General features: G+C 49.0%; 1 protein-coding gene across 8 annotated transcripts in view; it reads right to left on the bottom strand.

Annotated features, from left to right (window-relative positions):
- The window catches only part of GATAD2A (GATA zinc finger domain containing 2A), a 98,966-nt gene that overhangs the window by 60,448 nt on the left and 22,432 nt on the right, over window positions 1–16,086 (bottom strand). For all 8 annotated transcript variants that reach the window (XM_033854052.2, XM_033854053.2, XM_033854051.2 and 5 more), the window contains one exon: window positions 430–517. In XM_033854052.2, the coding sequence (XP_033709943.1) occupies window positions 430–444 (15 nt within the window). In that variant the 5' untranslated portion in view covers window positions 445–517. Of the gene's footprint in view, window positions 1–429; window positions 518–16,086 lie in introns of those variants that run through there.

Below are 16,086 nucleotides of genomic sequence, written 5' to 3'. Positions count from 1 at the left end.
AGGTACGGGGTGCGGTAAGGGCAATGAGCTCCAAGCACTGGTGGTTAAGGATAAATTCTAACGGTTTCTGTCAGCATTGGGAAATCACAGGAATGGCCAGAGGGCAAAGGTCACTTGGCCAGGATTATCCTCTGCCCCTGATGCTCACGGAGGACAGTTCATCCTACTTGGGCCTGGCCTTTTCAAACGAGCGACCCCTGAGATGCAACAGGAGAGCAAACGGCCATCCTGGAGGAGGCAGGGCCTGGGCAGCCCTGTGGAGATGGCCCAATGTGCAATCCCAGAGGTACCTGTCTTCCTCCTTCTCCTCTAGGAGGTGGCCATCAGCTTTTAAAGCAGTGCTCTGTTTCAAATGTCCAAGGACCTGAATAACGCCTACTGGGTAAGTCAGTGCCTCCGTTCCACAGATACTAGATACTACACACTCACCTGGCTTCTGGGCATGGGACGGTGGTCCTACCAGCCGGCCATGGTGGGAGCTATGTCAAAAGGCAACTCCGTCAACGTGCTGGCCAACCTAAAGCAAAGAACAGAGGAAGAAACACTGAGTTTCCAAGGAAAATTTCTGGAATGTACAGACAGTTTTAAATGTCTCCAATCCCTGGAATTGCAAAATTCTAGATTTCAAACAGAGCTCTGTGTCTGCTGCCTTCCAAGGGAGGGCAAGCTGAGGAAATCAATTTCTATCAGTCTCTGATGTATGATCCAATAAGGTGCACTAACCAATAAATACTAACATCTCAAACACTACAGATCTCATCTTTAGCAATATGGATGGAGACAAGAGGTGGTACACAACCACAAGCCAACATACTGAACACACAGAAAACACTTCAAGGTTTTGATGATAATGGTAATGACATTAACAGCAGAAATAGAAATACTAGCATTTAATAGATGTTTAGTAGTGAGTTCCAGGTACTATGCTACAATTCAGTATCTCTTTGAATCCCCAGGACAATCTTAGGGATAAATTACACAATCACCCTCATTTTACACATAAGGGACCTGACATGTCTGATATTCAGGAACTTGCCCAGGGCCACCCAGGTCTCCCTCTCCAGAGATGACCTCTCCCCTCCCCAGTGCGCACTCCCCAACATAGACCCCAAGGAAACCACCCACCATTACCGGCAGTGCAGAGTTTGCCCTCAAGAAGCTGAGGGCATGAGGTGCCCAGGGATGGACAAAATTCATCTCCCACATGGAGGCGGCTTCACCACCACAGGGCAACTAGAAGTTTCACCCAGGGATCAACTCCAAAGGTCTTACACTGCCCAGGCAGAAAGAGTCTGCCTGTTTCACAGATAGGAAAACTAAGGCTCAAGAATGTTTAGGAACTCTCCCAAGGTCCCAGAGATAGCATGGTCCCAGAACTTCCCCTCCTTTGTGACATCAGATGTCCAGGCCTCTGGGCACAGAGATTGAACCCAGTGAACCAGCCAAATCTCAGACTCCCAGGCAGTTGTCAGTTGTAGCTTGCCAAATATTGTCAATATCACCTCTGTTGTCATTCTTTGCACCCACATGACTATCAGGAGCTTGCTCTGATATGAAAACTTTATTTTTAAGCTGGGTTCACAGCAATTCACAGCTCATGGATGGCGAGAAACACTCCCACAGGAGAACTTGCAAAATAAGCAAGTATCAGTGAACTCTATGCAAAGACCTTTGGGAACCAAGGAGCACACAGCATCCTCCTCAGTGAGGGCCAGGGCTACAGCCACCACCAGGGCTAGCTCCTAGGGAGAGGGGCCCTTTCTGCCACTCTTTTTGGCCCCACTCAGGCTGGGAAATGCAGTAGATGCCATGAATCTTAGTTCTCTCTCTCTTTTTTTTTTTTTTTTTTTTAATATTTACTTAGTTAGTAAGGCTGCGCCGGGTCTCAGTTGCAGCACATGGGATCTTCGTTGCAGCACGTTTAGCTGCAGCACGCGGGCTCTTAGTTGCAGCATGCGTGTCGGATCTAATTCCCTGACCAGGGATCGAACCCAGGCCCCCTGCATTGGGAGCGCAGAGTCTTACCCACTGGACCACCAGGGAAGTTGCGATCAGAGTTCTTTTACCTCCCAAGCCAAGGCCTCTCTCTGCCATGGAGGGGGAAGCCTCAGAAAGTAGGGGTCCTGGGCTTTTCCAAGCACCTACTCTCTTCAGGATCAAGGGCAATATACAAAAGTCAGTGGTATTTCCACATGGCAATGTTGTTCCACATGCCATTTGTTCCAAATGGCAACAAACAACCAAAACTCAAAGCTCTTAAAAAAAAATCAATTAATACTACCATAAATGTGAAATACTTAAGGATAAATCCGATCTTTCAAAAAAATGTGCAAGACCTGTAAGCTGAAACTACAGTAAGACATCGCTAAGAGAAATGAAAGAAAACCTAAATAAACAGAGAGATATGACTTTTCCATGGGTCAGAAGGTGTCAATTCTCCCCTAAATTGATTCATAGATTCAAAGTCCCAATCAAAAATTGCCAGCATGGGACTTCCCTGGTGGTGCAGTGGTTAAGACTCTGACTGACAATGCAGGGGACACGGGTTCGAGCCCTGGTCCGGGAAGATCCCACATGCCGTGGAGCAACTAAGCCCGTGTGCCACAACCACTGAGCCTGCGCTCTAGAGCCGTGAGCCACAACTGCTGAGCCCACGTGCCACAAATACTGAAGCCCGCGTGTGTAGAGCCCTTGCTCCACAACAAGAGAAGCCACCACAATGAGAAGTCTGCACACCACATCAAAGAGTAGCCCCCGCTCGCCACAACTAGAGAAAGCCCGTGTGCAGCAACGATGACCCAACGCAGCCAAAAATTAAATAAATAAATAAATTTATTTATTAAGAAAAAAAAACTGCAGGCATGTTTTGCCGGAAAAAACAGACTGATTCCAAAATTTATATGGAAATGCAAAGGACTTAGACTAGTGAAATACTCAAAAAGAGAAACAAATTTGGAAGACTTACCTAACCTGATTTCAAGACATACTGTATGTAAAGTTAACAGTAGCCAAGACAGTATGATATGAACGTAAAGACAGACAAGTAGACAGATGGAACAGAATACACCATGCACATGTGGACAAATGATTTTCAACAAAGATCCAAGTACCCTAACTCCGTGAGACCACAAGACACACTGGACATTTTCCTGAAGGGTTAACCTGCGAGAAAGGTGACCTTAATCTGTTATCATAATGCATACAGTGCATCATGGGGCAGTATGCAACATACAAGAAGTTTTAAGGTCACCTCAGACTTTCACCCTCCACCACAGCTTTCCCCACCTCAGCTCATGGTAAATTCAGTCTTTCAAAATGCTCAGATTAAAATCTGGAGTTGCCTTTTTTTTTTCTATTTTGTGTGCGCCATGAGGCATGTGGGATCTTAGTTCCCCGGTCAGGGATCAAACCTGTGACCCCTGCATTGGGAGCGAGAAGTCTTAACCACTGGACCGCCAGAAAGTCCCTTTTTTTTTTGGCTGCACTTGCCTTCTTGATAGGACTACCCATCATCCAGTCTGCCAGGAAATCCTACTGATTTTGCCATCAAACACATCTGGGGTCCCACCACTTCTCACACCTCCACTTGCCACACTATCCTCCCTTAATACGACGGAGGTCTGCAAACTGGACCCCCTGCTTTCATTCCTCAGCTCGAAACCTTCCAAAGGCCCTGCAATCGCTCAGAGTGAAGCCCCATCCTCTCTTGACATGTCCACCCTCCTCCAGCCATGCTGGCCTCCAACACACCAGGCACCCTCCCACCTTGGGGTTCTTCAAGGTTTTCAACAAAATCCCCGATACTTTGTAATTTTAACAATCGATTCTTCAATTTGCATCCCAAGTTGAAAATGACCTTTGAAAACATAACTACCATACAATAATCTCTAAATGTCAACAAATGCCCAGTCCATATTCAGCTTCACACAATTTCCCAAAAACGTCTGTACACAGCCTGTTCTAACAGTAGTTGCTAGCTTTTGTGCTAGCATTTGTGCTAGCTGCTCTCTGCCTCCATCACTCTCCCCCACCATGGCTATCTCCTCCGTGTACCCCCAAGTCACTGCTCAAATGTCTCCCTCAAAGAGGCCCACCCTGCTCACCCTGCCCTTTCTCTGCCACAGCCCTGGCCCCTCCTCAAACTCCACACAACACAGCTACTGTATCTATGGACTTTCTCACCCGGCAAGAACATAAATGCCACAAGGAAAAGGGTGTCTGCCTGGTGCCTGATATCATTTCAAGCACCTCCAACAGTGTCCGGTGCTCAATAAATATTTATAGAATGAATGAGCAGAGATGGTTTAACATTGAGGGAGAAAGAACCAATCTGAGGAGTTCACACCCCAAAAACCCCTTGATACAATTAGAGCAAAATTCACGAAGGAGCAGAAACCAAGCAGAGACCACTTAGCACCATCAGGATTGGGAGCATTTCTCTAAAATAAACTGTAATCACTTTCCACTGGTATATCATTTGGGTTGCTGTGCCATCTACCCCACACTGGCTGGGTTTAGAGAGCTTTTACTGTTTTTATTTCCAACCCATATATTTAAAACAGTATCAAGTAACCCTTAAGTACACAATTACCAACTCGTAAGAGACTCTTCCACTCCCTTGATAAATCATTATGGTTTGGCTTTGACCCTGCACCTGGGTACTCCACTTACATGCATACACACACAACACCCCGAATCTTCGACCTACCCAAACAACAATTTCCCAATCTGAGGGAGATCACACTTGGTAAGGAGGCAGTGATTGGTGGTTTACATGAAATCAAGTCACTGCACTTTGGGCAACAAAAGTCCACTGTTAAAAAAAAAAAAGAGTCCACTGTTGCCACTTCATCCTCTCCAGCTCAGGCAAGAGAGGTCCGCTCCCTTTTAACTTGAGGGGAGGAGCCTCCGGCCAGACACTGGCTGCTGTCTAGGGAGCTCCAGTTCCTTAGAGACGCTTCAGCTGCAATGCCCATGGCCAGCCCAGGGACAGCTCTCAGAGGCCATGGGCACCTGATGGGGAAGCCTGGGCTCTCCAAGGTGCCCCCCAGAGGGCCCCATCATCCCTTCTGAGGCCTGGCCCTATGGAAGCTGCACACTTCTGATCTCCTCCTACCACCGTCTGCACTCACCAAACACTTGCCCAGTGTTTTACCACTCTGGCTCTAATCCAATCCCGGGAACATATTAAGCCAAAAAACCTCCAAGATGAAACCCAGCAATAATACCATTCACCTTCTCCTACCCCTAGGTCCACAAAGTCCACGTGTTCCACACAAAATGAGCACCCCACCCAGACCCTCTCTGCCAACAGTCTTAGCGACTGTACTGCTAACTGTCAAGGAGAGGAAGTCCCCAGCTAGCTCTATGAGAAAGGGAGAAACTGAGGCAGGGCAACAGTGGATCATCTCAAGGAAGCCCAGAGGTCACACTGCTCCAACATGCGCTGGCTGGTTAGGGAAAGATTAACTTGGGTCAGAGTCAATTCCCTAATCCAAGGGTCGGCAAACTACTGCCTGGGCCTGTTCTGGCGAATGGCTTTCCTGGGACACAGCCACGCCCACTCAAGTTTGCACTGTCTCCAGCGGCTTTCACCTACAGGGCAGAGCTGAGTAGTAATGACAAAGACAGCAACGGTGGAAAATACTGACTACCTGATCCTTGAGAGCAGGAGGGAACCATGGCCCTAACAGGCTCTGCTGAGCATTAAAGGGACAGAGATGACTCAGGCAGAGCAGCATGCCTGAGACAAGAAGTCAAGGCAGAGGCACAGCAAGGGGGTGCTTCAGCTCCACGTCAGCCCCAGGGGACCAAGCAGTACCTGCTCTCCCCAAGGCAAAGAGCCTCATTAACCCTATATCCCCACAGAGTGAGGGAGAGCATGACTAGGCAGACTCGAGAGGCAAAGAACCAACCCCATGAGGGCCAAGGAGCCGACAGTGAGGCCAGCTGCACAAGCCTATCCTTGGCAACCAGAGCTGGCCGGTCTCCACTGTCAAGCCAAAGCATCTACCAGGGTAACAACCAGTATGTGCCCTCCAGACCCCCGGTCTGCCCCTGACTCTCCTCCCTCAGCCACAGTAACCACGGCCTCACCAAGAGACAGACTGTCCACTCCCCACACTATGCCAATGCAGCTGTTCCTAAAGCTCGTTAAAACCCCCCAACACCTCACCACAGCCTTTAAGGCCCTGACTGTTTAGGCGCAGGTGACCCTATGAAGTCATCTGGGACGCACATAGTACGTGTACACACACCATGCTCCTGGCTCCAACCACACAGGCCTTGTTTCGATTCATCTTACCCACCATATCTGCCTTCCTCCACCACTGGGCCTTTGCACATGCTGTTCTCACTGCCATGAAAGTCCTTCCTTCCCCCCACTCACCTTTCAAACTCAAAACATGTGTTACTCAGGCACCCTCTCCTTGCTTCCATCCCCGAGGACTACAGCCCCATCACGTGGCACGGCTGATCTTGACATCTGACATCAAGCATCCCACTAGGTTCTCTCCCCCAAACGCTCTACACTCCACAAGAGAAAGGGCGCTTGCTCATCTGCTTATCCAAGGCCCAAGGAGGCATGGAGAAGAAATGACAAAATGGCATCCTCTGTGAGTTATAAATACTCAACCACTATGTTTTCACCACCAACCTGATGCAAAAACATAACAATATAAATATAACATCAGGAAGAAACAATATGGAGATAGGCAAGGCCACAGCGTCGCCACAGCCCCTGCGGAGCCCAGAGCTTCTTGGGGTGGGGGGAGCTCTCCCCAACTCCCTCACATGGCTGTTTGGAGAAAGGTGCCTGGAGATTCCCTTAGGCCTCAATGGCCTTGTGTCTGGAAGGGCCTCCCCTATCACCACTAAGAAGTGTGACCTACCCCAGCACCCATTCACCCACACCCTGCACTCCCCTCCCCATTTCTATTGCCAAGATTCCATATCCCTCCCTAAAAAACCCATCAACAATCCTTCCAACAGAAGGCCCTGCCCTCTCGAAGGCTTGACTCCAGCACGACCCTCCTTTCTTCTGAGCATCCCTCCCTTTCACACTACCAGACCATCCTGATGATAATGAACAGAATCCTACTGATGAATCATACAGCTAGCTGCCCAGCCACGACCCTCCTGATAATTAAACAGTCCATCCAGCCTGGGGCCAAATCCAACTGTGCCCCTGGGAGCCCACCTAGCCCCTTAGGACTCAAGACCATCCTGAGGACCAAGTGGCAGGCCCTGGCTCCAGGCAGGCTCTCAAAGAGAAGCAACTAGTTCTTACTTTGACTACTATGATTAATGTTGTTCCTTAAAATATTTTGATTCCTTATAACAAGGTTCCTTTCAGTGTTTCCACCCTCGATCCCTAGCAGCTGCCCAGGCAGTCCACTCGGCAGTTCAGAACTTCAGATAAACCCCCATACTTAAAATGCCCAGGGATCAGGAACTTCCCTGGTGGCCCAGTGGTAAAGAATCCGCCCTCCAATGCAGGGAACGCGGGTTTGATCCCTGGTCAGGGAACTAAGATCCCACAGGGCAACTAAGCCCGTGCGCCACAACTACTGAGCTCGTGCGCCTCAACAGAGCCCACATGCCTCAAACTATAGAGCCAACGCACAACAACTAGAGAAGAGAAAACCCGCACGCCACAACTAGAGAGAAGCACGCGTACCGCAACGAAAGATCCTGCATGCCTCATCAAAGATCCCACGTGCCACAACTGACCCAACACAGCCAAAAATAATAATAAATAAAATAAAACAATAAAAAAAATAAATAAAATTTTTAAAAGCCCAGGGATCAAATGTTCACATCTAGACAAGTCTGAGACTTTGGTAGGTGTTTGAAATGTCTAGCATTAGGGCATTACGATATTAAAGGATACCTTGAAGAAAATGTCACAAGAACAAAAGAGGAAATAACTTCTGTGCTAGTAACGAGTAACTACGAACTAGAGTCTCCCCTTCTGTGCATACACATCAATATGTGCCACACTAAGGGAATTCTCTAACAAAGAGCCACAGAAAACCAAGGAACACCTTCAATCTCTGCGCTGAGCACTGGAGGAGAGAAGATCTCAAATGTTCCTGGACTGTCCTCCTAAATCTCCTGCAGACTCTAGTTCTGTGTGACTCTACTGAGGGGAGGAAGTACATCCAGGCCCCACCGCTCTAGGGACCAAAGAACACCCATGGAATCACGCTCCCAAGATGATGTTAAAATGAGCCTTCTAGGGCTTCCCTGGTGGCGCAGGGGTTGAGAGTCCGCCTGCCGATGCAGGGGACACGGGTTCATGCCCCGGTCCGGGAAGATCCCACATGCCGCAGAGCGGCTGGGCCCGTGAGCCGTGGCCGCTGAGCCTGCGCGTCCGGAGCCTGTGCTCCGCAACGGGAGAGGCCACAACAGTGAGAGGCCCGCGTACAGAAAAAAAAAAAAAAAAAAAAAAAAAAAAAAAAAAAAAAAAAAAAAAAAAAAAATGAGCCTTCTAGAACCATGTATATCTTTTTTTTTTTTTTTTAAAGCCCCTAGTATCTGGCATAAGGTAGACCATCAAAATGTGAGTGTCTCTGTTCATTTCTCCCTAAGCTAACTCTTGGAGGATAAAAATGCATGCTCTAGGCTTCCCTGGTGGTGCAGTGGTTAAGAATCCTCCTGCCGGGCTTCCCTGGTGGCGCAGTGCTTGGGAGTCCACCTGCCAATGCAGGGGACACGGGTTCGATCCCTGGTCAGGGAGGATCCCACATGCCGCGGAGCAACTAAACCCATGCACCACAACCACTGAGCCTGTGCTCTAGAGCCTGTGGGCCACAACTGCTGAGCCTACATGCCACAACTAGTGCAGCCGACGTGTCTAGAGCCCGTGCTCCGCAACAAAAGCAGCCACCACAATGAGAAGCCCGCGTGCAGCAACGAAGACCCAATGCAGCCAAAAATAAATAAATAAATTTATTTTAAAAAATGCATGCATGCTCTCATAAGGAGGCAGGCTATTTCTGAATTCAGAAAGGTTCTGGGTTTTTTTCCTTTTTTTTTTTACTGTGCTAAAATACACATAACATAAAATTTACTGTCTTAATCATATTTTGGCCTTAGTCATTTTTAAGTGTACAGTTCAGTGCCATTAAGTACATTCACACTGTTGTACAGCCATCACCATCATCCATCTCCAGAACTTTTTCACCTTGCAAAACTGAAACTCTGTCCCCATTAACTAACTACCCACTAACTACCCATTTTTCCCTCCCTCCCATGCCCATCCAGGCAACCACCATCCTACTTTCTGTCTCTATGAATCTGACTACTCTAGGTGCCTCATATAAATAGAATCATGCAGTATTTGTCCTTTTCTGTCTGGCGTATTTCACTCAGTACAATGTCTCTTTGAGGTAGAACAAATCATTTTAACCTTTCGAGGGCTTAGTGTGTACAGAACAAGGCCCATGGGTCTGGTACACCCACAGCCAAAAAGCATGGCTCTAGAACCCTGTTTCCCAGACCAGCCATGTCCCTGACATGTTCTACTATCAACCAGTCCTTCCCTCCACTCCCCAAATAAATTGCACAAAAAGATACTGGAAAGACTTACAATAGTGAGATGAAAGCAGCATCTAATGTTATACCTCAGATGGACTTCAAGTATGCCAGGTCTCATCACCCCAGTTCTTGCCTCCCAGAGCACTCTGTCTCCCCAGGACACACCTATTCCAGCGCCATCTCACAGCCATGAACCAAGGGAGTCAAGAAATCCCTGTTAGATGAACGATAAAGATAACTAACTCATCTTGGGCACAATCTTTTCCTATATGTGGAAGCCAGAGATATCACAGCACAACCCAAACCTATTCCTTGGAGCACCTGAGCCAGACTCAGAAACCCTTACGCAGGCCCACTGGCGGTGTGAGCCCTGAGTTCTGGACACGTCAAACTCACGTCAAACTCAAAAGACAACAGAGACACAGACAACTAGCCCCAACAATGCACTCAGCAATCAATGTCACTGAAGAGGAAAACACTGCATCCCCTCAAGGTCTGAGTACCAAACCCACTTATCTTGTGAGGCTGACACAAAGCCAGGCCCAGGGGAGTCAGTCACCACACCGGCCAAGTCCATGGATGCTATGTGGGAAAACAGTGACACCAAATGACCCCACATGAGGTACCCAACTCCAACAGGAGGAGGACATTTGGTTCATTACCAATAATTTCAGATAGAAACGCCCATAGCACCTCAATTATCACTTTGGTTAACTGCTCCAGAATAAGAAGGGCAAAAATGATTTTCTGGGCTTCCCCACCTAGTTTGGCTTGGGCAAACAGGCAGTCTCCTTTCCAAACAGACATGTCCCTGTGTGGCCTGTGACTGCAAAATATAGTGTCCTCCTGGGACGACTAACAAGGGGGAGGCTGAGGAGGTAACTGAGTCTCCAGGACCACTCGGAACAGAAAAATTTGAGAGTGAGGATCACAAAAAGCCCCAACCACAGAAGATCTCCATTACAGCAGGTGGCCTGAACAGGAGGTTCCCAAAGCAGCGGGCCTCACTGCCAAGAAGGCACCATCCAGGTGGCCTCCACGTCACAAAGCATGTCAACCAGCTGTATCAGTATTTATTTTCATGTCAAGAAATAAAACCTCCAGCCATTCCATTCTTGTGGCAAGTTTTCTTGAGTTTGTTTTTAAAGAAGCAACACCTTATTTATCACACAATCTCCCGGAAAAGCAAGAATCCTTTTTTCACCAAGTGGAGGACTAGGTGTCCTCCACTGCCTCTGAGGGGTCCCGGCCCTGGCCACAGGCGCCATGTGCTGCCTCAACCCAGGTCCTGTGGCCGTGGGCCTGTGTGTGCTGAGAAAGCAGAAGCAAAGCCACCAGCTGAGCACCTTCTCTATGCCGTAAAGACAGACCCCAACTCTGTGATGACACGGGCACCAACCATGACCTGCATATTCATGGACAGGGCAAAGACCTGCACATCACCCCAAGTCTCTCTGAGGAGCAACATGAAGGCCATAGGCTGAGCCCAGAGTTTATACTTCCTCACCAGCCATCTTTAAACAGGCAGTCTTGGTGAACAAGCAGCAATCTGGCGCAAGCTGGTAACTAGGGCAGGTGCTCCCTACAAGTTTAAGAACCGGTATCTCACTTTCCAGAACTGGAATAGAGAAGGGAAAACCTGTTCAGGAGCATGGAGGGAGCAGTGTTCTGTGCTGGCCCCACTGTATATAAATGAAGACCTACCTGGGCCTAAAGGAAAAAACTTCATGGTCTTGAAATCCAAACAAAATCTAAAAGTAGTTCACAAAGCTTATCCCTGTAAGGTCCAAGATAAGACTATTTTGGTCAGGTAGCAGCAGGTAGGATGGCAGAAATATCACCAAAGAAATGTAAACTAGGGGGACTTCTCTGGTGGTGCAGTGGTTAAGAATCTGCCTGCCAATGCAGGGGACATGGGTTCGAGCCCTGGTCCGGGAAGATCCCACATGCCGAGGAGTAACTAAGTCCATGTGCCACAACTACTGAGCCTGCACTCTAGAGCCTGCGAGCCACAACTACTGAGTCTGAGTGCCACAACTACTGAAGCCCGCGTGCCTAGACCCCGTGCTCCACAACAAGAGAAACCACTGCAATGAGAATCCCACGCGTAGCCCTCGCTCGCCGCAACTAGAGAAAGCCCGTGCACAGCAACGAAGACCCAACACAGCCAAAAATAAAATAAATAAATTAAGAAAAAAAAAAAAGAAATGTAAACTTGGCAGACCACACAGTCCAGGAGAGGACCTCCAGTTTTCACCTCTAAAACGCACTCCCCTACTCCCCCATCCCCTCACCCCTGCCCAGAAGGGCCCCTGTGGCACTTGGGCACTTCCTGGGAGGCAGGGCTACTGTCTGCTCACTACCAAGGAAAGCACCCACCAGCTGTCCCACTACTGCTGGACGGACCTGGAGCCTCAGCTGGCCTCTGCCACCTTGATCCTCATGAAGGGTCCCATCCTCCAGGCAGGCAACAGGAGACTGAGAACAAGTAACTGAGATCTATGTAAGGTGGTACTTTCCAGAACACCAAAGGGTCCGCCTAGATCCAAATCCAGAGCAGCTAGTGAGTACCCAGGCAGGCGGCAAGATCAGCATTGTTCACACACAAACCTCCAGATGCCCCCTAGCTGAGTTTTGGACAGAAGGGTGGCCTTGGTCGAATTCTGGAAATCCAGTCTGATGCTGGGTCTTCAAATACAAAACAAGCTACAACCATCTGAGCAACCAAGCTTTCCTAAGAGGCAGAATTCAGTTTCTCTATCTGTCAGGAACCAGGTCAAACAGTCAAAACCATCTAGTAACTTCTGACACGTGGCTGGAGCCATCCAACAACCACATCACAGCACTGATGGCCGTGACTGAGGCCACGTGTTCAGCCCAGGAGTCCCGAGGCCTCATGGCAAGGTCCAGGCCAACAAGCCAGTTCCCAGCCCCAGACACTTCATCATTGCCACAAACTCTGATGATGTATCACAAGGATCACAAAAACTGCATGAGTGATTAAAATGCTGCAAAGTTCCAAGGAAGAAACTACAACGATGGCAACATTTATCAGTAAATTGTGGCTTACACTACATAAGCCAATTAAGAACAAATTAAGAGGGACTTCCGTGGTGCTTCAGTGGCTAAGACTCCACGTTCCCAATGTAGGGGGCCCAGGTTCGATCCCTGGTCAGGGAACTAGATACCACATGCCGCAACTAAGAGTTCGCATGCCCCAACTAAAACAAGATCCTGTATGCCGCGACGAAGATCCCATGTGCCTCAACTAAGACCCGGTGCAGCCAAATAAATAAATAAATATTAAAAAAAAAAAAGAACAAATTGAGAAATGACATGAACAGACACCACATCTTCCTGACAATGCACCCAACGATAAAAGTATGATCAGAGGAGGTCAGGAACAGAGGGGCTCCTCAGGGAGGGTGTTTCAGAGAACCATCGGACTGTCCTCACTGCCCCCAGCCCTTATAAGGTAAAATGAGCCCAAGATGGAAGAAGCAGAGCCTTCCCAAGGTCTCAGAGGAGGTAGGGAAGAGGGGAGGGTGGGCTACACCAGGCTTCTCTAGGCCATCAGAGCTTCCCAGCACCTTGCACAGACACTTCCCATCACTCTATCCTCACAGAAGGCCCACTGGGGAGAAGAGGTGCTGGGCAGACACAGGGCCTTGCTGGCTGGGAAGGGTTCTGCTTGACTCAGCCGAAGAGCCAGCATCTAGGGAGCAAGCAGGAACGAAACCGTGCTAGAGAGTCAGACACATAGAGAAGCCGGCTACTGGAGGAGAGAGGCAGCAAAGACCAAATCCCCGGGCCCTACCAAAGCTTTAGAAGAGTGAAAGGCCTGCTTCCTGGGGTGCAACGGCAAGGACACCAGAATTTTGAAATACACTTTGTTTTGGCTTCCGCTGCAAGTTGGAGATTTCCTTGCTGGTAGCAGATTTTAGTACTAAACCTGATGCGCTATGAGGTACAATGCGAACGTCATGTGAATCTCTGACTTAAAATAAGAAGCCCAAAGAAAGCTGTGGGCTGTGCCCTCAGTGGGACTTTGTCTCTACCTGAGACTCACCCCAGAGTGGGCCGGGGACCCCACAAAAGGCAGGACTCTGCCACACGAAGCCCATGTCCAACACGGACTGAAATGTCTTTCCTCCATTTGCACACATACACACACGCACAAGCACATATAGAGCCATCACACACGTGCATAAGCACATGTGCACAAGCACACACAAGGGTGCACACAAAACCAATATATACAGGACACCACATGGGCACACACGAGGCCAGCACACACTTTATCTTCCAGGCAAAGGTATACTTCTAAGCTGTCAGTTGTTGAGAACGTAGACCACACATGCCAGAGAAACACTGTCCTAAGTAGGGTTAGGCTCCCAAGTAGCCCACAAAGTCCACCTCATTCCAATATTCTCAAAGCACAGTCCTGCCAATACAACCCAACCCAAAGCACGAAATCCCCTGGGAAGTCGCCTCGAGTCCCAGCCCTAGCCCTCCCAGACCAAAAGGGGCGAGGAGGAGAGAGGAGGAGTAGTGCCACAGGGGCAAGGGTAGGGGTGTTCACTCACCTCACCTTTATTGGGCCAGCCTTGCAGGGACCCTCTGTCCTCCTCCGAGGCCTATCCCACTGCCATGCTCTGTCACCAGCCACCTAACGCAGACCTAGGTCCTACCTAACCATCCAGTACCAAGATCCAGCCTGAGCCCCAGGCACTGCAGGTCTGTCCCCAAGACCCCAGTCACACTACTGCTAGAGTGGGGGCTCCACTGTCCCCCATGGTCCAGGACTCATCAGTGTTCATCGGACTTTGGTGGCACAGAAAGGGGAGGGCCTGATTCTCCACTGAGAAAGCTACCACTGGGCACACAGATTCAAACTGCTGCAGAAAAAAAAGCTCACTGCTGACAAAGGAACATCCAAAGAATCACCTTTAACACGTTGACAAGAGATTTTGTTACTAAAGGAGGAAAAGAAAAGTACAACAGTGGATAATGATTATTAAATTCTTTATTTGGTGCCAGGCATGGTGCCAGTACTTTACATACCTGATTTCATTTAATCCTCATAACCACAGAATGAGGTACTACCAACACTAACCACACTTCACGCTGGGAGACTGTCACTGTTACCCACACTTCACACAGGGGACTGCCATTGATGCCCACACTTGACAGGTGAAAAAAACAGAGGCTAAGGTAAGTCAAGGTGATTGGCCAGGGTCACAGGATTAAGAAGTTAAATGGGGATCCAGATGCAGGTCAGCCATCTCCCAGACCCAGGCTCAAATCTGAACCACCACACCTTCGAGGGAAGTCGGACTCTTAAGGCCATCCTAAGGCTGGATCCTTCCCAAGGCTACGGGAAGACTTCCTAAAGCAAAGATGAGCAAGCACACCCTCGATTCCCTCTTACAAGAGCACACTAACTTAGCCCTTTACTGAATTGCTAGAAACCTCCTGGAGGAATGAGCCTTGTTGTGCAAACCCTCATTCCATGGACCATACAGCAAATTCAATGACTCGTGTGCATCTTCACCTTCTGCAAAAGGCACTAAAACCCTCAGAGGTTGACGAAGCACATATTTCTGAGCCCCTACATGCTAGGGTACATACAAGCCAAGGGAAGGGGCTTAAAGGACTTGATCAACACTACCAGGGACTTCCCTGGTAGTCCAGTGGTTAAGACTCTGCACTTCCACTGTCGGGGGCGTGGGTTTGATGCTGGTTGGAAATGAAGATCCCTCATGCTGCGGGGCGCAGCAAAAAACTAAGGGGAAAAAAAAACACTGCCAGCCTAGGTCATAAACTAGGACCTCTTCATCTTCTTTTCCATTGTGTGAGATGTACACACAAGCCAACCACTCTTAGCACTCCACAGAGCAGACCAGGGGTCCCTGGCAAGGAACAGATGTGCAGAATTATCTTTTCCTTCCATCAGAACAGCACAGCACTCACGCATGAGGTAGGGAACAGAGCAGACACAGACCATTGGGAAGGAGACAGGTCCTCTGACCAAAGACAGCAAGGAGAGTGCAAGGACAGCAGAAGACACATGGCCAAGGGACATGGAGCTGGGGGACAGCCCAGGCCCTGTGGGAGCACTTCCTAAGGTGGGTGGTGGCCAGGGCATGTGCTGGCCCTCCCAGCTCTGCATATGAGGCACCAGGCTGCTGCCCTCACCCAACTCACCTGATTCCTCACTCCCACCCATGACCTCAAAATCAGGACCCTGATGGTGTCTTGGTCATCATCAGGCAGATGTCACTCTCAGACCCAAGTCATTTTTTTTTCCAAGTGCCAGGTCCCCACGGCCCTTTTCCTTCCTGTGTCCACAACCCCTCTCCCTACTCTCAAAACCAGTATTGTCATTGGGTAAGACACCCACCTGTCTTCTCCCCTGAACTCTACAAGAAGAGTCAGGATTTGGAAACATTTGAGCAATGCATGAAACAGGGAAACATTCTCAAACTAGGAAGCCGCAGCTGTTGGAAAAATTCATGTGATGTTTCAGAGAAGTGTCTTAATCGC

This window comes from Tursiops truncatus, chromosome 3 (assembly GCF_011762595.2).
Source record: "Tursiops truncatus isolate mTurTru1 chromosome 3, mTurTru1.mat.Y, whole genome shotgun sequence".
Classification (NCBI taxonomy): Eukaryota; Metazoa; Chordata; class Mammalia; order Artiodactyla; family Delphinidae; genus Tursiops; species Tursiops truncatus.
This window is presented reverse-complemented; position numbering and strand designations above follow the sequence as displayed.